Source organism: Leiobunum rupestre, chromosome 2 (genome assembly GCF_980474605.1).
Source record: "Leiobunum rupestre chromosome 2, qqLeiRupe1.1.hap1, whole genome shotgun sequence".
Classification (NCBI taxonomy): domain Eukaryota; kingdom Metazoa; phylum Arthropoda; class Arachnida; order Opiliones; family Sclerosomatidae; genus Leiobunum; species Leiobunum rupestre.
The window spans coordinates 43,251,396-43,277,121 of NC_143385.1; the positions used below are offsets into that span (position 1 = coordinate 43,251,396).

Here is a 25,726-nt window from a genome sequence, read left to right on the forward strand (position 1 = left end):
TTATCGCCATGGATCATTTTTAAATTGGACACCCTTTTTAATTTCAAATATCTTTGGAAAATCTGTACAAAAAATAGAAAATAGGCAAATATTGGCAAAATTTTTAATCGATATTGTGATAAATAATGAACATTCATGAACTTAAATCAAAAATTGTAACTTAATCTACCTGAATTCATAACTAAAAGTCACATCAATTCTAAAAGAAATATATTAGTTTAAGACCTCTAACGTCGTTTACCATAATTCACACTATTTGAATTACGCGGCTTTGTATAATAGTTTCATAACTCGAAAATATCGATATCTACTTGGTATTGATATTTCCAAAACTAAAGTCTGCAAAAAAATATCTTTACCTTTTAAATCAAGCCTGAATGTATACCAAAAACTATGCCAAAACTCCTACTTAAAATTTCTAAAAAATTTCTACTACTTCTAAGGAGCCTGGTGGAGAATAAAATTTTGCAGTCAAAAATCAAACACCGGTAAATTGTGCGGTGGTTTATAAACAAATATTATAAATTAAAATAAAATTCATACGTGTGATTTATTTTTTTGACTTTTGGCCAGGTTTGGGCTCAGTTTGCCCCACTGTGCGACGTCTCTCGTATGCATTTCCCTTGAACTACTGAGCTGTCTAAGCCTGTCTTCGTTAACTGTTACCCTAACGTTAAATATACGATGGCCTACCAAAAGAGCCTGACCTTTTCTATACGTAGATTCCCTAGATCTAACGGCCAAAATCCCACGTATTTCGTTATTTGTTTCGTTTTACAATTAGCATTCGCCATCATTTAACGTTAGTAATCGGGTTTTTGTGTTTCAAAATACGCGGTAGATTAAACCGAGGCTTAAGGCTGGGCAAGAGTCACCGCCTTCAAATTTTCGTCTACTTTAAAGATACATTGTGAACGAACCAATGGATGAAAAGTTATGAATTACCTAGCTTTTGCCGTATACCATTCGCAAAACTTAGGTATATTAACTTACAAGTTCACGTAAAGACTACCCGTTTATAGCTCTACCACAAATAGATCGAAATTTAAAATATAGCTTTTTGTCAAATTACCTTGCAAGTTAAGTCAATAAATGTCCTCAACAGCTTATGAATTGGTTTGCCCACCCGTGTATCCTGAGGGTGGGCGGTGGCCTCTCTTTAACATAGGATGGTAAATAGTATATCTAACTATAGGAAATCACATGGGCTCAACAGTTTATATATTAGTTTGCCCACCCGGGTCTCCTGATGGTGGGCGGCATCCACCCTTTCACTTAGGGTGGCAATTTATATATCCAACGATAAGAAATCACAAAGCCTCAAAAGCTTTGTATTAGTTTGAATACCTGTGTCTACTAAGGGTGTATGGCTTTGCCCATTCGAATACACTGATGTGGAACTAATATTACGGCCTGGGCCGACTTGTTGAGTTTCAAAATACGCGGTAGATTAAACCGAGGCTTAAGGCTGGGCAAGAGTCACCGCCTTCAAATTTTCGTCTACTTTAAAGATACATTGTGAACGAACCAATGGATGAAAAGTTATGAAACTAGCTTTTTAATAAACCTTGAAACTTATTTCAAGTCATATTTGTAATTCACTGATGACCAAATTCGCGAAAAGTATTAATATCGTTCCGAATTACAACCTACTTTCTAAAATCTCATTTTGCTTTCTAATACGCGCGTTGACAACGCAAACTTTACCTAGACGAGCAGATGTTCGATTATCTACATGGCGCGTTAAAAATATTATTTTTGAATGTTATAAAGCGATAAACGACTTTTCAAGACGAGTTTATATTAAGTTCATATAAACGGGAAAAATTGCCAGTGGAATATTTCTTATGTCATTTGGTAGGTTAATTAACGTTTAATTATCGCCAACTTTACATTAATTTCAATGGGGGCTAAAATTTTTTTAACTAAGTTACGCGTGATATCGCCACAAGAGGCGCTGCGTGTCATTTTCGATTGAAACCGACAAAGCCTATAGTATACTCATTCGTCTGTGTTATAGTATTGTCGTTGTATTACAAAGACGAAATAGCCATCCTTTATCGTATTCTAGCTGTAGTTTTGTCAAAGCACCGTATTGAGTCAACCGAGGGGTAAGACACTCTGCGAACTCGGTGTACACTGCCGTACTGACAGTGCTAAATGGAACTCGCGAACTCTTGAAAATATGTACCTTTAACAGTGCTAAATTCACGAACTCGGTATACAGATTATCTGAGACTGTCTTACCCCTCGGAGTCAACGTGGAACCTTGATTCAAGCAAATTTGAAACAATTAAGCCAAGTGTGCTGCCTAATGCTCTGCGGTGAACAGAAATAGGAAAATATAGTAATGTATATTAAAGGTTTTTGAGCAGTAGCCTAGCCGTCATTTGGCGTGGGGAAAACTAACTAAAAATTCAGAAATAACCCAGAATTTCCAACCGTAGACTGGTTTCGCCAGGTTATTTGCGACTCATCAGTACTGGGACTACGATTAACCATAGAAAAATAAATGATTTTCTAGAAAAGTTATCTTTTTCAACTACTAACGTCAGCTTTACAAAAATTGTTAGCAAAAAGGCAGACTTGGGTCCAACTTACTTCACAGACTTTTTAAGGTTATTTAAACCGATCAATAGAGACTATGAAAACAACCAGGGTTGTCCAAAATGCATTTTGAGTTAGAAAAAGTATTTTGCATTTCACATTTTGCATTTTACATTTAGTAGGTTTGATATGTAGAAAAACAATTTCAAAATGATTTTACTCTGGTACCATCATCGCTGCTCTTGTAGAGAAAGTTCTTCCGCTATTTACTCCCAAGTAATCATAGATGGCGATACTCACAATGTCAGTTACTCACTTACTCAAAGCAGACGAAAATTCGTACAGTGAAACCGCTTTATTTCCCACGCTGGCTGCGAGGATGGTTTTGAAATCTCTACGTAATTATTATTAATAACTAATTAATAATAATAATAAATTAGTAATTAATTTTTAATAACTAATTAATAATAATAATTCATTACTAATTAATTTTTAATAACTAATTAATAATAATAATTAATTAATTTTTAATAACTAATTAATAATAATAATTAATTAATTTTTAATAACTAATTAATAATAATAATTAATTAATTAATTTTTAATAACTAATTAATAATAATAATTCATTAGTAATTAATTTTTAATTAATAATTAATAATAATAATTCATTAGTAATTAATTTTTAATTACTAATTAATAATTTTTAATTACTAATTAATAATTTTTAATTACTAATTAATAGTTTTTAATTACAAATTAATAGTTTTTAATTACAAATTAATAATTTTTAATTACTAATTAATAATTTTTAATTACTAATTAATAATTTTTAATTCACAATTAATAATTTTTAATTACTAATTTATCATTACTAATTAATAATTTTTAATTACTAATTAATAATTTTTATTAATAATTAATAATTTTTATTACTAATTAATAATTTTTTATTACTAATTAATATTTTTTATTACTAATTACTAATTTTTAATTACTAATTACTAATTTTTAATTACTAATTAATAATTTTTATTTCTAGTTAATATTGTTTTATTACTAATTAATAATTTATAATTACTAATTAATAATTTTTATTTCTAGTTAATATTGTTTTATTACTAATTAATAATTTTTAATTCACAATTAATAATTTTTAATTACTAATTTATAATTTATAATTACTAATTAATAATTTTTAATTCATAATTAATAATTACTAATTTTTAATTTTTAATTACTAATTAGTAATTTTTATTAATAATTAATAATTTTTATTAATAATTAATACTTTTTATTACTAATTAATATTTTTTATAACTAATTACTAATTTTTAATTACTAATTAATAATTTTTAATTACTAATTAATAATTTTTAATTACTAATTAATAATTTTTAATAACTAATTAATAATTTTTATTTCTAGTTAATATTGTTTTATTACTAATTAATAATTTTTAATTACTAATTAATAATTTTTATTTCTAGTTAATATTGTTTTATTACTAATTAATAATTTTTAATTACTAATTAATACTGAAAAGAAGACTTCGACAACGTTTAACAGTACACTATTAAAAGATTTTTAATTAAAAAAGTTTACTACAATTAAAAACTCGCGACATGTTTCGGTATCTGCGAGTACGCAGCCGTTATCAAGCGATACGAGTCCAATGGCCATCAGAAAGCTAACGCTGCACCGATGAAACCTAATAATGCCGCTAGGAGGCGCAGTTGTTAGAATTTTTTGAGTGTAAATGTATACCGTCGAGCGTATACATTACGATACTTTAACAAGCGGAGGGGTGAAAATAAGCATGTACAGGGTAAATTAACAACACTTTATAGGATACAGTTCCAAAATTTTAATATTTCTGGGCTGGGGCCGAGATCTCTATTTAATGTGTAAATCTTGTGTTTCTTAATATTATACGTTTCAACAATATCCAAATATATCGAGTTTTTCATTCCATAGGATATTGTGTGTAGGATTGTCTTTTATATGTGAGGCTAAGGCGGATTGTTAAAATTGTTTGTTGGTTACGTCTCTAATATGTTCTTTGAGTCGAATTGAAAAACGTTGCTCGGTCTGCCCAATATAGCATTTTTCACAATTACAGGGGATTTTATATACACCAGGGTGATCTTTTGTATCGCGTTTGTCTTTTAGATTGGTTAAGAGGTTGGTCGTTTTATTTAGTGGTTTAAAAGCGACGCCCCAATCCGTGTCTCTTTAATTGTAGTAAACTTTTTTAATTAAAAATCTTTTAATAGTGTACTGTTAAACGTTGTCGAAGTCTTCTTTTCAGTATCTTATACACTAGTCTGGAATTAAAAACCATACTAATTAATAATAATAATTCATTGATGATTAATTTTTAATTACTAATTAATAATAATAATTCATTAATGATTAATTTTTAATTACTAATTACTAATAATAATTCATTAGTGATTAATTTTTAATAACTAATTAATAAGTAATTATTACAAACTAACTGTGGTAAAAGTAAACAGAGTGCATTTGTAAAACCATTTTGCATTTAGAAAAACCAATCGTCAAAATGCATTTTGTATTTTGCATTTTGAGTTATGTAGAAAGTAGTTTCCATTTTGGAAAAAACCATTTTGAACAACCCTGAAAACAACTTAAACAAGAGAAAAGGTTGAAAAATCCAAAAGCTAAACCATGAGCTAAACCCTAAACAAATTTAAAGTAATTATAAAACTTAAGAATTGCTCGTACCAATTGGGGGATTTTAAAATTTATTTTGCTGCCATGTTAGGGTATAAAAGCAAATAAATAACCTTGATATACCTCATAATGTAAAGGTAGTGTCGCGCGAAAAAACGTAATTTTGAAATCGGTCAATCCTACCCCTGAAATCGCATTTCCCTGCTGCTTGGTTGTGCGTTTGTTGTAGCCTACTTCCAGGGGCTAGTAGGCCACACTATGGGGGGGGGGAACAGGCATAACCTTTTTAAACACCCTGTATATTAGACTAATCATGGTATGAAAACTTTTTTTGGAAATATACGGAAAATTTTGCGACTACTAACACTACTTTTTACCATTTCTTACTATTCTTTGATTAACTCAGATTGGAAGACAACTTGACGCACCACTAGGAATGATAGTATTTTAGATAACAGCTGAGACTAACCTCTTTTTCTCGATCTTTGAGAGATTCTTCGATTTCTTTGAAAAGAATATCTTGGCAACGAGGGTTCAGCGCCAATAAATACGAAGCGTACGCCAAAGCCGAAGCAGTCGTCTCGAAACCAGCCAGAAAGAACAGCACACACTGCGACAATATCATGTCCGTCGACAGTTCTGCGACACGAAAATATTTAGCAGGTTTCAACTAACAAACTAACAAGGAGACTACCCGAGGTGGTTGTCACCGATTTTGTTGAAACTCAGGGGTTAGGTAGACCTTATGGTAGTATGAAAATTGCCAAAGGGAAAAGTTGCAAAGGTCTTTAGTTTTCCCATGGCAACCGAAAATGTTTTTGATCTCTCAAAACAAAAAATCTAAATTTAAAAAAGCATGGGATTTTCTCGGTTTCACTTTCTAACTTAAAAAATTATAAAAAATAAAATTTTGAAAAGATAAATTGGGTAAAATTGATCGACGAATTTGGGTAAAATTGATCAATTTTGGTAAAATTTTAACAAAATTTGGGTAACCGAGAAAATCCCATGCTTTTTTAAATGGAGAGGTCAAAAACATTTTCGGTTGCAACTTTTCCCTTCGCGAATTTTCATACTACCATAAGGTCTACCTAACCCCTGAGTTTTAACTAAATCGGTGATAACCACCTCGGGTAGTCTCCTTGTGTAAATTAATCGTAAAATAATACGAATTTTAATACTATCTGCATCCAGGGGTAGGGAGTTAAATATAGACCTCTGACGTAATAGTCCAAGAGCCCATGGCAAAATAAGCATGTGATAAGGTACACGATGGGTCAAGATATTTTTTAATTAGGTTAGTGATTTGTAACAAAGAACTGTTTGTATTACGGGTCAAAGTGGGGGCTTTCCGGAAATACGAACCACGTGACGTCATTTCCGGTGACCTTGAAAATTGATATGACCTGATATTGGTATCATTCGATCGGTCTCAACGTGCTCTTACCAAAAATCGCTAGATTAACCTTCAAATCTGAACCAAACGGCGTATAAGACTAAAAAAGTAATTTTGTCTTATACATGTAAATTTGGGAGGGGCTCAAAATTAGTTTTTTAGTCTTATACGCCTGTTGGTTCAGATTTGATCGTTAAATTAGCGATATTTGGTAAGAGCACGTTGAGACCAATCGAATGATACCAATATCAGGTCATATCAATTTTCAAGGTCACCGGAAGTGACGTCACGTGATTCGTATTTCCGGAAAGCCCCCACTTTGACCCGTAAGACAAACAGTTCTTGGTTACAAATCACTAACCTAATTAAAAAATATCTTGACTCATCGTGTACCTTATCACATGCTTATTTTGTCATGGGCTCTTGGACTATAAGATGTCTAGGTAATCATGATGTGGATAGAAGGCCACCGAAAGCGGGCCCGGGCCCCTGTAAAATATATATTTCAGGAGATAGCTATCCTTTTTCGGAGAGAAACACGGGCGAAATATCCCTCGTTTGTTCAAAAACGGGCCTCTTAACTGCACGGGCCCCGGTATTTGGTACCGGCTTCCCCCTCTCTTGTCTCTTATAAGCCTTTCAATGGGCTTATCAAGACTAACAACGTCAAGCGTAGAAATGTTTGTAAATACATAGATTGCACCGAAGGGATTGACCTATGGTCTCCATGGAAACCGGGAGGTGGGTCAAAAAATCAAATCATTTTTCCGATAGCTACTAAATAGGTATCCATTTTGTTGGTTATCTCATTGAAGCGACAAAACTGACGAAAATTAGATTTATATGCTTTAAAGTTTTTAAAATTATATCGTTATGGCCCTTAAACAAAATCAGATAAGATTTTAAACCCGGGTTATTTAAATAAATAGCAAATGACGACAGGAATATCTACGAAAAGAGGTTGCCAAAGTTTATCAAATAAGATCTTTGTGGTGATCCCTTTTACAATGACAATATTCGGTCTCTCTTTCTAATTTAACTAATCGAACAATTTTTAACAAGGCAGGTAACCATTTTTAACGTGTAACTAAATTCTGAATCATTTTAAAAGAATTAAAATCCGCAAACAGACGATTGAAACGGTTAACCCTCGTGTTCTACTAACAATTGTAAGAACAACCAGCAAAATGGCGTTATTGTACGGTTCATTCTTGCTCCAATTACAAATATTACATATTTATTCTTGGTGCATATATCTATACTTGGAACTGCGTTATTGATGCCGTAGGGATGCAAACTATAGGACATTATTAGAAATACGGGTATTTTGGTTTCAAAGAACCTGTTTAGGTTACTGAGAAAATACGACTCTATAAACCTACAGAAGCGAGAAGTACTACGTAGGTCAGACTGAAAATTGCTATTCAAATTCTAACAGTAACGCCACCTGTTGGGGATTTGTTTTAATAACCTAATTTTCTTAACGGCGTAATTAATAATATAACAACCATTTTCCAATGATTAATTTAATTAATTAAATTTTTAAATGAATCTTTAATTAAAGCTGCATGAACTAAATTAAATATGATATTTATCTTTTCCGGAAATAATAATGTGCATTTTCTGGAAAGTTAAACAACAAACGTTCTAACGACCGATACTAGATGGCGCCATATAATTAGTTTTATATGGAGAGTTTTTAAGAGAGGGGTGCTATTTACTAGCGGGCTCAGAGTAATACATTCTGAGTAAAGTAAGTACGATTTGGGTGCTACCTTTTTTGGATAACTCTGGGTTCCTGTCTTCAGGGTTCTCAGGCTCCTCGCTTTCAAGAATTAGTTGAAGAAAATCACAATGACTCTGCAAGAAAACATAACATAACCTGTTTGACAAAATAATATACGCTACATTTCTGAAGTGCAGTTAACAAATTAAATATTTTTTATTATGCCTGGCGACGCGGTAAATAACACACCTATAGATCAAACAATTAAGTTTGTAAAAATGAAACTCTTTCAGCCTCGCCATCAGGTGGAGAAATATAAACTACATATTTAATAAAAAAATGGTACGCGTACAGGCACTAGAGTTCCCGGCGATCTCGCGAGAGTCAGCTCGATCACCACATTGAAGATTCTTTTCTATATGCCATAAGTAATATAATAGAAATAAGTATGTTAATTTAGAAATATTATCACCGAACTAATTTTAGAGCTATTTCGCCATGAAGCTATGGATAGTTCTCAGCACAGAGCCCCCTAGTGCCTAAATATGCCCAAGCAGGGGCGTAGGAACCGGCGGGAGGCATTGCCCCTCCCTAGAATTTTGCTGGGAGGGGCAACTAATGTTATTGCCCTTCCAACTTTTTGGTCAGTTTAAATCTTCAAAAAGCACAAATTATCATTTAAAAAGCATATAAAGCTTATAGAACCTCAACTGTGTTTAAATTTCAGTCTTTTCCCGCCAATTTACATAGTAGTAAAAAGTACACATACATTCGGAGAAACTACACTCCATTAAAAATTCAAAGCCATTCTCCAGACCCCTTTTCGTTTCACTTTGCCCCCTCCAACTTCTAGAACGTTCCTACGCTCCTGTGCCGAAGGCCGAGGGGTTAGACAGTCTCAGATAATCTGTACACCGAGTTCATGCATTTAGCACTGTTAAAGGTACATATTTTCAAGAGTTCGCGAGTTCCATTTAACACTGTCAAAGGTACGGCAGTGTACACCGAGTTCGCAGAGTGCCTTACCCCTCGCCCATGGCGAATTGACTATACCCAGGATGATTATATTCGGTCAAGTTCAGTTGCAAATTCAAGTTAGTGTCGAAAAACAATAGATTTGCCTACACCTTACGATTAGCTTTATGTCCCTTCTTCAAGGTTGTGCAGCGGGGGCGTCAGAATGCAAAGAATCGCCCCAGTGGCGTAGCCAGGATTTTATTTCGGGGTGGGGGCGGTGCCCACCATTGAAAAAAGCTTAAAAAAATTGTACGTGCAACCATACGTTTCGGGGGGGCATGTGCCCCCTCTGCCCCCTGTCTACGCCACTGAATCCCCACCGGGCCCCGAAATGTCTTTGCACAGCCCTGTCCCTTTTAATAACATTAAAAATCAATTGACAACACTTACCGGCCTATTTGCGTTCGCTTTCCTTTCGTGAATTAATTTTTCGATAATTTCTTTGAAGAATGTCATCGCATCTTTCGGAAGCACGTCCAGTTTCAAAATCGACAACAGCCATGGCGCGAACACTGACAAAAACCATGCATTCAATAAGTAGCTTATCTAAAAGATGTACCACGAACTAACATCCCAGCGCAAAGCTCGCGTTGGGTCGATGTAATTTATTTTAATCCCCCCCTCCTCCTTCGACCCCTCTCTAGCCAGTGGCCACCAGATATGAGTTTGTAGCGCCACCTATTTTTTCTTTTAAAATATCCCACACGTTTGTCGTATTCGATTGCTATTTTTGGGAATATCACAAGCACGCCGGTTTGTTTGCCCCGGATAGAACTATAAAAAAATATTTACTTCCGTTTTGCAATCAGGTGTATTTTTGCGTTTTTTTGCTCGTGGAACATCCTCTACTATTTAATCCATGCAAAAACCCAATTTTTCTATTGTCCAAACGAAATACGGAAATCAAGACCTATTCACACGAGCCAATGATTTTGCAAAAGATTGTGAATGGGGAAACAATTTCCACAACGTGTTGACCACAAAAGAGCTTTTGTTGGCCAATAGTTGAAGAACTAAGAATTTTTCTGGCCGAGGCTTAGTTCCATGTATATATAATAATTTTCGTTCATTATTTTGATTAGACGAAACAAAATGATAACATTAATGTAAAATACCTTTATTAAAGTAAATTAGCATATTTTGTAGCAGAAGGGCTATTTTTTAAGAGTGAAATCTCAAAAACGACGCAAAGCGTTGTATATACGAATTAGCCTTTTAGGTTTACATAGAGCCATGTAGCGGCCAAAGCGAGAAGCTGATAAACTACTGGATTTTCTTCTGCTAAGCAGACTATTTTCCTTGATAAAAGACCAAAGCGTCTGCTTAGCAGACGAAAATCCAGTAGTTTTTCCGCTTCTCGCTTTGGCCGCTACATGGCTCTATGTAAACCTAAAAGGCTAATTATAGTTGAAAACTGTGTTCACTAACCAAGTTCGGGAAAATGTTGACTAGTGTGAAAAGGACTTAAATGGAGTATTACGTGGTAATACTAATGGAGCGCAACAGAAATATGAAATGAAACATCAACTAACGAATGTTATTAGTATTATTATTTCGTTATTCACACCATTAGGGCTTAGATCGGGCCCAAGCCCCCGTAAAACAAGACACTCAGACCCGAGAAAGTCGTTATTACTGAAGGTAAATATGAGTTTTTGAATTCATAAATCTTCAATTTTACAGTTGGCAATTTATGAACTAGAACAGTTCAGTATGTGTAATAAGTAATGATAAATCCTGGTGGTCGAGAATATGAAAACCTTTCCGTACGTGATAAGACGATGGCTATTCCGACGTTCCCTCCGAAGATCTTCTTGGAGTTGGTGACGAACGGATTCTGAGGGTCTCGGTAAGAGTCGATTTTCGTGCCGAAAGCGCACCGAGCGATTACATCCGTCGTAAAAGCCGAAAACAACCTGAAACAAAATGTCGCACATATTTGAGGACACCCAGAATCTATTTATTTTCCTTTAGTCCCATTCAACCGAATCCCATTCAACCGAACCTTTTTTAATACTTTCCGATTCGGCCGAATCCCATTCGACCGAACTTTTTTTCAATACTTTCCGATTCACCGGACTCCCATTCAAGCGAACGATTTTTAAAACTTTCGCCTTCAACCGAATCCCATTCGACCAAACCTTTTTTTATACTTTCCGATTCGGCCGAATCCCATTCGACCGAATGATTTTTAAAACTTTCGCATTCAACCAAATCCCGTTCGACCAAACCTTTTTTTAACTTTCCGATTCGGCAGAGTCCCATTCGATGGAATGATTTTTAAAACTTTCGCATTCAACCGATTCACATTCAATCGAACGATTTTTAATACTTTTGGATTCAACTGAATCCCATTCGACCGAATCATTTTTAATACGTTCTCATGCGGCCGAATCCCATTCGACCGAACTTTTCTTTAATACTTTCCCATTCGACCGAACTTTTTTTTAATACTTTCCCATTCGACCGAACTTTTATTTAACTTTCCCATTCGACCGAACTTTTCTTTAATACTTTCCCATTCGACCGAACTTTTCTTTAATACTTTCCCATTCGACCGAACTTTTCTTTAATACTTTCCCATTCGACCGAACTTTTTTAATACTTTCCCATTCGACCGAACTTTTCTTTAATACTTTCCCATTCGACCGAACTTTTTTTTAATAATTTCCCATTCGACCGAACTTTTTTTAATACTTTCCCATTCAACCGAACTTTTATTAATACTTTCCCATTCAACCGAACTTTTCTTTAATACTTTCCCATTCGACCGAACTTTTTTAATACTTTCCCATTCGACCGAACTTTTCTTTAATACTTTCCCATTCGACCGAACTTTTCTTTAATACTTTCCCATTCGACCGAACTTTTTTTTAATAATTTCCCATTCGACCGAACTTTTTTTTAATACTTTCCCATTCAACCGAACTTTTATTAATACTTTCCCATTCAACCGAACTTTTCTTTAATACTTTCCCATTCGACCGAACTTTTTAAATACTTTCCCATTCGACCGAACTTTTCTTTAATACTTTCCCATTCGACCGAACTTTTCTTTAATACTTTCCAATTCGACCGAACTTTTTTAATACTTTCCCATTCGACCGAACTTTTCTTTAATACTTTCCCATTCGACCGAACTTTTTTTTAATAATTTGCCATTCGACCGAACTTTTTTTTAATACTTTCCCATTCAACCGAACTTTTATTAATACTTTCCCATTCAACCGAACTTTTATTAATACTTTCCCATTCAACCGAACTTTTTTAATACTTTCCCATTCGACCGAACTTTTTTTTAATACTTTCCCATTCAACCGAACTTTTATTAATACTTTCCCATTCAACCGAACTTTTATTAATACTTTCCCATTCGACCGAACTTTTTTAACTTTCCCATTCGACCGAACTTTTCTTTAATACTTTCCCATTCGACCGAACTTTTCTTTAATACTTTCCCATTCGACCGAACTTTTGTTTAATACTTTCCCATTCGACCGAACTTTTTTTAATACTTTCCCATTCGACCGAACTTTTTTAATACTTTCCCATTCGACCGAACTTTTTTTTAAATCTTTCCCATTCGACCGAACTTTTTTTAATACTTTCCCATTCAACCGAACTTTTCTTTAATACTTTCCCATTCGACCGAACTTTTTAAATACTTTCCCATTCGACCGAACTTTTCTTTAATACTTTCCCATTCGACCGAACTTTTCTTTAATACTTTCCAATTCGACCGAACTTTTTTAATACTTTCCCATTCGACCGAACTTTTCTTTAATACTTTCCCATTCGACCGAACTTTTTTTTAATACTTTCCCATTTGGCCGAACTTTTTTTTAATACTTTCCCATTCGACCGAACTTTTTTAACTTTCCCATTCGACCGAACTTTTCTTTAATACTTTCCCATTCGACCGAACTTTTCTTTAATACTTTCCCATTCGACCGAACTTTTCTTTAATACTTTCCCATTCGACCGAACTTTTCTTTAATACTTTCCCATTCGACCGAACTTTTCTTTAATACTTTCCCATTCGACCGAACTTTTCTTTAATACTTTCCCATTCGACCGAACTTTTTATTAATACTTTCCCATTCGACCGAACTTTTTTTTAATACTTTCCCATTCAACCGAACTTTTATTAATACTTTCCCATTCAACCGAACTTTTATTAATACTTTCCCATTCGACCGAACTTTTTTAACTTTCCCATTCGACCGAACTTTTCTTTAATACTTTCCCATTCGACCGAACTTTTCTTTAATACTTTCCCATTCGACCGAACTTTTGTTTAATACTTTCCCATTCGACCGAACTTTTTTTAATACTTTCCCATTCGACCGAACTTTTTTAATACTTTCCCATTCGACCGAACTTTTTTTTAAATCTTTCCCATTCGACCGAACTTTTTTTAATACTTTCCCATTCAACCGAACTTTTCTTTAATACTTTCCCATTCGACCGAACTTTTTAAATACTTTCCCATTCGACCGAACTTTTCTTTAATACTTTCCCATTCGACCGAACTTTTCTTTAATACTTTCCAATTCGACCGAACTTTTTTAATACTTTCCCATTCGACCGAACTTTTCTTTAATACTTTCCCATTCGACCGAACTTTTTTTTAATAATTTGCCATTCGACCGAACTTTTTTTTAATACTTTCCCATTCAACCGAACTTTTATTAATACTTTCCCATTCAACCGAACTTTTATTAATACTTTCCCATTCAACCGAACTTTTTTAATACTTTCCCATTCGACCGAACTTTTCTTTAATACTTTCCCATTCGACCGAACTTTTTCTAATACTTTCCCATTCAACCGAACTTTTCTTTAATACTTTCCCATTCGACCGAACTTTTCTTTAATACTTTCCCATTCGACCGAACTTTTCTTTAATACTTTCCCATTCGACCGAACTTTTTTCCATACTTTCCCATTCGACCGAACTTTTCTTTAATACTTTCCCATTCGACCGAACTTTTCTTTAATACTTTCCCATTCGACCGAACTTTTATTTAATACTTTCCCATTCGACCGAACTTTTATTTAATACTTTCCCATTCGACCGAACTTTTCTTTAATACTTTCCCATTCGACGGAACTTTTTTTAATACTTTCCCATTCGACCGAACTTTTTTTTAATACTTTCCCATTCAACCGAACTTTTATTAATACTTTCCCATTCAACCGAACTTTTATTAATACTTTCCCATTCAACCGAATTTTTTTTCAATACTTTCCCATTCGACCGAACTTTTATTTAATACTTTCCCATTCGACCGAACTTTTATTTAATACTTTCCCATTCGACCGAACTTTTCTTTAATACTTTCCCATTCGACCGAACTTTTTTTAATACTTTCCCATTCGACCGAACTTTTTTTTAATACTTTCCCATTCAACCGAACTTTTATTAATACTTTCCCATTCAACCGAACTTTTATTAATACTTTCCCATTCAACCGAATTTTTTTTCAATACTTTCCCATTCGACCGAACTTTTTTTTAATACTTTCCCATTCGACCGAACTTTTTTAATACTTTCCCATTCGACCGAACTTTTCTTTAATACTTTCCCATTCGACCGAACTTTTCTTTAATACTTTCCCATTCGACCGAACTTTTTTTAATACTTTCCCATTCGACCGAACTTTTCTTTAATACTTTCCCATTCGACCGAACTTTTCTTTAATACTTTCCCATTCGACCGAACTTTTCTTTAATACTTTCCCATTCGACCGAACTTTTCTTTAATACTTTCCCATTCGACCGAACTTTTCTTTAATACTTTCCCATTCGACCGAACTTTTCTTTAATACTTTCCCATTCGACCGAACTTTTCTTTAATACTTTCCCATTCGACCGAACTTTTCTTTAATACTTTCCCATTCGACCGAATTTTTTTTCAATACTTTCCCATTCGACCGAATTTTTTTTCAATACTTTCCCATTCGACCGAACTTTTCTTAATACTTTCCCATTCGACCGAACTTTTCTTTAATACTTTCCCATTCGACCGAACTTTTTTTAATACTTTCCCATTCGACCGAACTTTTCTTTAATACTTTCCCATTCGACCGAACTTTTCTTTAATAATTTCCCATTCGACCAAACTTTTTTTAATTTCCCATTCGACCGAACTTTTCTTTAATACTTTCCCATTCGACCGAACTTTTCTTTAATACTTTCCCATTCGACCGAACTTTTCTTTAATACTTTCCCATTCGACCGAACTTTTCTTTAATACTTTCCCATTCGACCGAACTTTTTTTAATATTTTCCCATTCGACCGAACTTTTTTAATACTTTCCCATTCGACCGAACCCTTTTAATACTTTCCCATTCGACCGAACTTTTCTTTAATACTTTCCCATTCGACCGAACTTTTCTTTAATACTTTCCCATTCGACCGAATTTTTTTAATACTTTCCCATTCGACCGAACTTTTCTTTAATACTTTCCCATTCGACCGAACTTTTTTCAATACTTTCCCATTCGACCGAACTTTTTTTCAATACTTTCCCATTCGACCGAACTTTTTTAATACTTTCCCATTCGACCGAACTTTTCTTTAATACTTTCCCATTCGACCGAACTTTTCTTTAATACTTTCCCATTCGACCGAACTTTTCTTTAACTTTCCCATTCGACCGAACTTTTCTTTAATACTTTCCCATTCGACCGAACTTTTCTTTAATACTTTCCCATTCGACCGAACTTTTCTTTAATACTTTCCCATTCGACCGAACTTTTTTAATACTTTCCCATTCGACCGAACTTTTCTTTAATACTTTCCCATTCGACCGAACTTTTTTTTAATAATTTCCCATTCGACCGAACTTTTTTTAATACTTTCCCATTCGACCGAACTTTTTTTAATACTTTCCCATTCAACCGAACTTTTATTAATACTTTCCCATTCAACCGAACTTTTCTTTAATACTTTCCCATTCGACCGAACTTTTTTAATACTTTCCCATTCGACCGAACTTTTCTTTAATACTTTCCCATTCGACCGAACTTTTCTTTAATACTTTCCCATTCGACCGAACTTTTTTTTAATAATTTCCCATTCGACCGAACTTTTTTTTAATACTTTCCCATTCAACCGAACTTTTATTAATACTTTCCCATTCAACCGAACTTTTCTTTAATACTTTCCCATTCGACCGAACTTTTTAAATACTTTCCCATTCGACCGAACTTTTCTTTAATACTTTCCCATTCGACCGAACTTTTCTTTAATACTTTCCAATTCGACCGAACTTTTTTAATACTTTCCCATTCGACCGAACTTTTCTTTAATACTTTCCCATTCGACCGAACTTTTTTTTAATAATTTGCCATTCGACCGAACTTTTTTTTAATACTTTCCCATTCAACCGAACTTTTATTAATACTTTCCCATTCAACCGAACTTTTATTAATACTTTCCCATTCAACCGAACTTTTTTAATACTTTCCCATTCGACCGAACTTTTTTTTAATACTTTCCCATTCAACCGAACTTTTATTAATACTTTCCCATTCAACCGAACTTTTATTAATACTTTCCCATTCGACCGAACTTTTTTAACTTTCCCATTCGACCGAACTTTTCTTTAATACTTTCCCATTCGACCGAACTTTTCTTTAATACTTTCCCATTCGACCGAACTTTTGTTTAATACTTTCCCATTCGACCGAACTTTTTTTAATACTTTCCCATTCGACCGAACTTTTTTAATACTTTCCCATTCGACCGAACTTTTTTTTAAATCTTTCCCATTCGACCGAACTTTTTTTAATACTTTCCCATTCAACCGAACTTTTCTTTAATACTTTCCCATTCGACCGAACTTTTTAAATACTTTCCCATTCGACCGAACTTTTCTTTAATACTTTCCCATTCGACCGAACTTTTCTTTAATACTTTCCAATTCGACCGAACTTTTTTAATACTTTCCCATTCGACCGAACTTTTCTTTAATACTTTCCCATTCGACCGAACTTTTTTTTAATACTTTCCCATTTGGCCGAACTTTTTTTAATACTTTCCCATTCGACCGAACTTTTTTAACTTTCCCATTCGACCGAACTTTTCTTTAATACTTTCCCATTCGACCGAACTTTTCTTTAATACTTTCCCATTCGACCGAACTTTTCTTTAATACTTTCCCATTCGACCGAACTTTTCTTTAATACTTTCCCATTCGACCGAACTTTTCTTTAATACTTTCCCATTCGACCGAACTTTTCTTTAATACTTTCCCATTCGACCGAACTTTTTATTAATACTTTCCCATTCGACCGAACTTTTTTTTAATACTTTCCCATTCAACCGAACTTTTATTAATACTTTCCCATTCGACCGAACTTTTGTTTAATACTTTCCCATTCGACCGAACTTTTTTTAATACTTTCCCATTCGACCGAACTTTTTTAATACTTTCCCATTCGACCGAACTTTTTTTTAAATCTTTCCCATTCGACCGAACTTTTTTTAATACTTTCCCATTCAACCGAACTTTTCTTTAATACTTTCCCATTCGACCGAACTTTTTAAATACTTTCCCATTCGACCGAACTTTTCTTTAATACTTTCCCATTCGACCGAACTTTTCTTTAATACTTTCCAATTCGACCGAACTTTTTTAATACTTTCCCATTCGACCGAACTTTTCTTTAATACTTTCCCATTCGACCGAACTTTTTTTTAATAATTTGCCATTCGACCGAACTTTTTTTTAATACTTTCCCATTCAACCGAACTTTTATTAATACTTTCCCATTCAACCGAACTTTTATTAATACTTTCCCATTCAACCGAACTTTTTTAATACTTTCCCATTCGACCGAACTTTTCTTTAATACTTTCCCATTCGACCGAACTTTTTCTAATACTTTCCCATTCAACCGAACTTTTCTTTAATACTTTCCCATTCGACCGAACTTTTCTTTAATACTTTCCCATTCGACCGAACTTTTCTTTAATACTTTCCCATTCGACCGAACTTTTTTCCATACTTTCCCATTCGACCGAACTTTTCTTTAATACTTTCCCATTCGACCGAACTTTTCTTTAATACTTTCCCATTCGACCGAACTTTTATTTAATACTTTCCCATTCGACCGAACTTTTATTTAATACTTTCCCATTCGACCGAACTTTTCTTTAATACTTTCCCATTCGACGGAACTTTTTTTAATACTTTCCCATTCGACCGAACTTTTTTTTAATACTTTCCCATTCAACCGAACTTTTATTAATACTTTCCCATTCAACCGAACTTTTATTAATACTTTCCCATTCAACCGAATTTTTTTTCAATACTTTCCCATTCGACCGAACTTTTATTTAATACTTTCCCATTCGACCGAACTTTTATTTAATACTTTCCCATTCGACCGAACTTTTCTTTAATACTTTCCCATTCGACCGAACTTTTATTTAACTTTCCCATTCGACCGAACTTTTCTTTAATACTTTCCCATTCGACCGAACTTTTCTTTAATACTTTCCCATTCGACCGAACTTTTCTTTAATACTTTCCCATTCGACCGAACTTTTTTAATACTTTCCCATTCGACCGAACTTTTCTTTAATACTTTCCCATTCGACCGAACTTTTTTTTAATAATTTCCCATTCGACCGAACTTTTTTTAATACTTTCCCATTCAACCGAACTTTTATTAATACTTTCCCATTCAACCGAACTTTTCTTTAATACTTTCCCATTCGACCGAACTTTTTTAATACTTTCCCATTCGACCGAACTTTTCTTTAATACTTTCCCATTCGACCGAACTTTTCTTTAATACTTTCCCATTCGACCGAACTTTTTTTTAATAATTTCCCATTCGACCGAACTTTTTTTTAATACTTTCCCATTCAACCGAACTTTTATTAATACTTTCCCATTCAACCGAACTTTTCTTTAATACTTTCCCATTCGACCGAACTTTTTAAATACTTTCCCATTCGACCGAACTTTTCTTTAATACTTTCCCATTCGACCGAACTTTTCTTTAATACTTTCCAATTCGACCGAACTTTTTTAATACTTTCCCATTCGACCGAACTTTTCTTTAATACTTTCCCATTCGACCGAACTTTTTTTTAATAATTTGCCATTCGACCGAACTTTTTTTTAATACTTTCCCATTCAACCGAACTTTTATTAATACTTTCCCATTCAACCGAACTTTTATTAATACTTTCCCATTCAACCGAACTTTTTTAATACTTTCCCATTCGACCGAACTTTTTTTTAATACTTTCCCATTCAACCGAACTTTTATTAATACTTTCCCATTCAACCGAACTTTTATTAATACTTTCCCATTCGACCGAACTTTTTTAACTTTCCCATTCGACCGAACTTTTCTTTAATACTTTCCCATTCGACCGAACTTTTCTTTAATACTTTCCCATTCGACCGAACTTTTGTTTAATACTTTCCCATTCGACCGAACTTTTTTTAATACTTTCCCATTCGACCGAACTTTTTTAATACTTTCCCATTCGACCGAACTTTTTTTTAAATCTTTCCCATTCGACCGAACTTTTTTTAATACTTTCCCATTCAACCGAACTTTTCTTTAATACTTTCCCATTCGACCGAACTTTTTAAATACTTTCCCATTCGACCGAACTTTTCTTTAATACTTTCCCATTCGACCGAACTTTTCTTTAATACTTTCCAATTCGACCGAACTTTTTTAATACTTTCCCATTCGACCGAACTTTTCTTTAATACTTTCCCATTCGACCGAACTTTTTTTTAATACTTTCCCATTTGGCCGAACTTTTTTTTAATACTTTCCCATTCGACCGAACTTTTTTAACTTTCCCATTCGACCGAACTTTTCTTTAATACTTTCCCATTCGACCGAACTTTTCTTTAATACTTTCCCATTCGACCGAACTTTTCTTTAATACTTTCCCATTCGACCGAACTTTTCTTTAATACTTTCCCATTCGACCGAACTTTTCTTTAATACTTTCCCATTCGACCGAACTTTTCTTTAATACTTTCCCATTCGACCGAACTTTTTATTAATACTTTCCCATTCGACCGAACTTTTTTTTAATACTTTCCCATTCAACCGAACTTTTATTAATACTTTCCCATTCAACCGAACTTTTATTAATACTTTCCCATTCGACCGAACTTTTTTAACTTTCCCATTCGACCGAACTTTTCTTTAATACTTTCCCATTCGACCGAACTTTTCTTTAATACTTTCCCATTCGACCGAACTTTTGTTTAATACTTTCCCATTCGACCGAACTTTTTTTAATACTTTCCCATTCGACCGAACTTTTTTAATACTTTCCCATTCGACCGAACTTTTTTTTAAATCTTTCCCATTCGACCGAACTTTTTTTAATACTTTCCCATTCAACCGAACTTTTCTTTAATACTTTCCCATTCGACCGAACTTTTTAAATACTTTCCCATTCGACCGAACTTTTCTTTAATACTTTCCCATTCGACCGAACTTTTCTTTAATACTTTCCAATTCGACCGAACTTTTTTAATACTTTCCCATTCGACCGAACTTTTCTTTAATACTTTCCCATTCGACCGAACTTTTTTTTAATAATTTGCCATTCGACCGAACTTTTTTTTAATACTTTCCCATTCAACCGAACTTTTATTAATACTTTCCCATTCAACCGAACTTTTATTAATACTTTCCCATTCAACCGAACTTTTTTAATACTTTCCCATTCGACCGAACTTTTCTTTAATACTTTCCCATTCGACCGAACTTTTTCTAATACTTTCCCATTCAACCGAACTTTTCTTTAATACTTTCCCATTCGACCGAACTTTTCTTTAATACTTTCCCATTCGACCGAACTTTTCTTTAATACTTTCCCATTCGACCGAACTTTTTTCCATACTTTCCCATTCGACCGAACTTTTCTTTAATACTTTCCCATTCGACCGAACTTTTCTTTAATACTTTCCCATTCGACCGAACTTTTATTTAATACTTTCCCATTCGACCGAACTTTTATTTAATACTTTCCCATTCGACCGAACTTTTCTTTAATACTTTCCCATTCGACGGAACTTTTTTTAATACTTTCCCATTCGACCGAACTTTTTTTTAATACTTTCCCATTCAACCGAACTTTTATTAATACTTTCCCATTCAACCGAACTTTTATTAATACTTTCCCATTCAACCGAATTTTTTTTCAATACTTTCCCATTCGACCGAACTTTTATTTAATACTTTCCCATTCGACCGAACTTTTATTTAATACTTTCCCATTCGACCGAACTTTTCTTTAATACTTTCCCATTCGACCGAACTTTTTTTAATACTTTCCCATTCGACCGAACTTTTTTTTAATACTTTCCCATTCAACCGAACTTTTATTAATACTTTCCCATTCAACCGAACTTTTATTAATACTTTCCCATTCAACCGAATTTTTTTTCAATACTTTCCCATTCGACCGAACTTTTTTTTAATACTTTCCCATTCGACCGAACTTTTTTAATACTTTCCCATTCGACCGAACTTTTCTTTAATACTTTCCCATTCGACCGAACTTTTCTTTAATACTTTCCCATTCGACCGAACTTTTTTTAATACTTTCCCATTCGACCGAACTTTTCTTTAATACTTTCCCATTCGACCGAACTTTTCTTTAATACTTTCCCATTCGACCGAACTTTTCTTTAATACTTTCCCATTCGACCGAACTTTTCTTTAATACTTTCCCATTCGACCGAACTTTTCTTTAATACTTTCCCATTCGACCGAACTTTTCTTTAATACTTTCCCATTCGACCGAACTTTTCTTTAATACTTTCCCATTCGACCGAACTTTTCTTTAATACTTTCCCATTCGACCGAATTTTTTTTCAATACTTTCCCATTCGACCGAATTTTTTTTCAATACTTTCCCATTCGACCGAACTTTTCTTAATACTTTCCCATTCGACCGAACTTTTCTTTAATACTTTCCCATTCGACCGAACTTTTTTTAATACTTTCCCATTCGACCGAACTTTTCTTTAATACTTTCCCATTCGACCGAACTTTTCTTTAATAATTTCCCATTCGACCAAACTTTTTTTAATTTCCCATTCGACCGAACTTTTCTTTAATACTTTCCCATTCGACCGAACTTTTCTTTAATACTTTCCCATTCGACCGAACTTTTCTTTAATACTTTCCCATTCGACCGAACTTTTCTTTAATACTTTCCCATTCGACCGAACTTTTTTTAATATTTTCCCATTCGACCGAACTTTTTTAATACTTTCCCATTCGACCGAACCCTTTTAATACTTTCCCATTCGACCGAACTTTTCTTTAATACTTTCCCATTCGACCGAACTTTTCTTTAATACTTTCCCATTCGACCGAATTTTTTTAATACTTTCCCATTCGACCGAACTTTTCTTTAATACTTTCCCATTCGACCGAACTTTTTTCAATACTTTCCCATTCGACCGAACTTTTTTTCAATACTTTCCCATTCGACCGAACTTTTTTAATACTTTCCCATTCGACCGAACTTTTCTTTAATACTTTCCCATTCGACCGAACTTTTCTTTAATACTTTCCCATTCGACCGAACTTTTCTTTAACTTTCCCATTCGACCGAACTTTTCTTTAATACTTTCCCATTCGACCGAACTTTTCTTTAATACTTTCCCATTCGACCGAACTTTTCTTTAATACTTTCCCATTCGACCGAACTTTTTTAATACTTTCCCATTCGACCGAACTTTTCTTTAATACTTTCCCATTCGACCGAACTTTTTTTTAATAATTTCCCATTCGACCGAACTTTTTTTAATACTTTCCCATTCGACCGAACTTTTTTTAATACTTTCCCATTCAACCGAACTTTTATTAATACTTTCCCATTCAACCGAACTTTTCTTTAATACTTTCCCATTCGACCGAACTTTTTTAATACTTTCCCATTCGACCGAACTTTTCTTTAATACTTTCCCATTCGACCGAACTTTTCTTTAATACTTTCCCATTCGACCGAACTTTTTTTTAATAATTTCCCATTCGACCGAACTTTTTTTTAATACTTTCCCATTCAACCGAACTTTTATTAATACTTTCCCATTCAACCGAACTTTTCTTTAATACTTTCCCATTCGACCGAACTTTTTAAATACTTTCCCATTCGACCGAACTTTTCTTTAATACTTTCCCATTCGACCGAACTTTTCTTTAATACTTTCCAATTCGACCGAACTTTTTTAATACTTTCCCATTCGACCGAACTTTTCTTTAATACTTTCCCATTCGACCGAACTTTTTTTTAATAATTTGCCATTCGACCGAACTTTTTTTTAATACTTTCCCATTCAACCGAACTTTTATTAATACTTTCCCATTCAACCGAACTTTTATTAATACTTTCCCATTCAACCGAACTTTTTTAATACTTTCCCATTCGACCGAACTTTTTTTTAATACTTTCCCATTCAACCGAACTTTTATTAATACTTTCCCATTCAACCGAACTTTTATTAATACTTTCCCATTCGACCGAACTTTTTTAACTTTCCCATTCGACCGAACTTTTCTTTAATACTTTCCCATTCGACCGAACTTTTCTTTAATACTTTCCCATTCGACCGAACTTTTGTTTAATACTTTCCCATTCGACCGAACTTTTTTTAATACTTTCCCATTCGACCGAACTTTTTTAATACTTTCCCATTCGACCGAACTTTTTTTTAAATCTTTCCCATTCGACCGAACTTTTTTTAATACTTTCCCATTCAACCGAACTTTTCTTTAATACTTTCCCATTCGACCGAACTTTTTAAATACTTTCCCATTCGACCGAACTTTTCTTTAATACTTTCCCATTCGACCGAACTTTTCTTTAATACTTTCCAATTCGACCGAACTTTTTTAATACTTTCCCATTCGACCGAACTTTTCTTTAATACTTTCCCATTCGACCGAACTTTTTTTTAATACTTTCCCATTTGGCCGAACTTTTTTTAATACTTTCCCATTCGACCGAACTTTTTTAACTTTCCCATTCGACCGAACTTTTCTTTAATACTTTCCCATTCGACCGAACTTTTCTTTAATACTTTCCCATTCGACCGAACTTTTCTTTAATACTTTCCCATTCGACCGAACTTTTCTTTAATACTTTCCCATTCGACCGAACTTTTCTTTAATACTTTCCCATTCGACCGAACTTTTCTTTAATACTTTCCCATTCGACCGAACTTTTTATTAATACTTTCCCATTCGACCGAACTTTTTTTTAATACTTTCCCATTCAACCGAACTTTTATTAATACTTTCCCATTCGACCGAACTTTTGTTTAATACTTTCCCATTCGACCGAACTTTTTTTAATACTTTCCCATTCGACCGAACTTTTTTAATACTTTCCCATTCGACCGAACTTTTTTTTAAATCTTTCCCATTCGACCGAACTTTTTTTAATACTTTCCCATTCAACCGAACTTTTCTTTAATACTTTCCCATTCGACCGAACTTTTTAAATACTTTCCCATTCGACCGAACTTTTCTTTAATACTTTCCCATTCGACCGAACTTTTCTTTAATACTTTCCAATTCGACCGAACTTTTTTAATACTTTCCCATTCGACCGAACTTTTCTTTAATACTTTCCCATTCGACCGAACTTTTTTTTAATAATTTGCCATTCGACCGAACTTTTTTTTAATACTTTCCCATTCAACCGAACTTTTATTAATACTTTCCCATTCAACCGAACTTTTATTAATACTTTCCCATTCAACCGAACTTTTTTAATACTTTCCCATTCGACCGAACTTTTCTTTAATACTTTCCCATTCGACCGAACTTTTTCTAATACTTTCCCATTCAACCGAACTTTTCTTTAATACTTTCCCATTCGACCGAACTTTTCTTTAATACTTTCCCATTCGACCGAACTTTTCTTTAATACTTTCCCATTCGACCGAACTTTTTTCCATACTTTCCCATTCGACCGAACTTTTCTTTAATACTTTCCCATTCGACCGAACTTTTCTTTAATACTTTCCCATTCGACCGAACTTTTATTTAATACTTTCCCATTCGACCGAACTTTTATTTAATACTTTCCCATTCGACCGAACTTTTCTTTAATACTTTCCCATTCGACGGAACTTTTTTTAATACTTTCCCATTCGACCGAACTTTTTTTTAATACTTTCCCATTCAACCGAACTTTTATTAATACTTTCCCATTCAACCGAACTTTTATTAATACTTTCCCATTCAACCGAATTTTTTTTCAATACTTTCCCATTCGACCGAACTTTTATTTAATACTTTCCCATTCGACCGAACTTTTA

The 25,726-nt window shown here is 33.7% G+C and overlaps 1 protein-coding gene across 1 annotated transcript in view; it reads right to left on the minus strand.

The window, feature by feature from the left end:
- LOC149957575 (cytochrome P450 3A24-like) overlaps nucleotides 1-25,726 on the minus strand; it is a 491,496-nt gene that overhangs the window by 9,311 nt on the left and 456,459 nt on the right. The window contains exons 7-10 of the mRNA XM_090164838.1: nucleotides 11,154-11,299; nucleotides 9,774-9,895; nucleotides 8,416-8,500; nucleotides 5,714-5,883 (exon numbers count right to left, since the gene is read on the minus strand). Coding sequence (XP_090020964.1) covers nucleotides 5,714-5,883; nucleotides 8,416-8,500; nucleotides 9,774-9,895; nucleotides 11,154-11,299 — 523 coding nt within the window. The remainder of the gene's footprint in view (nucleotides 1-5,713; nucleotides 5,884-8,415; nucleotides 8,501-9,773; nucleotides 9,896-11,153; nucleotides 11,300-25,726) is intronic.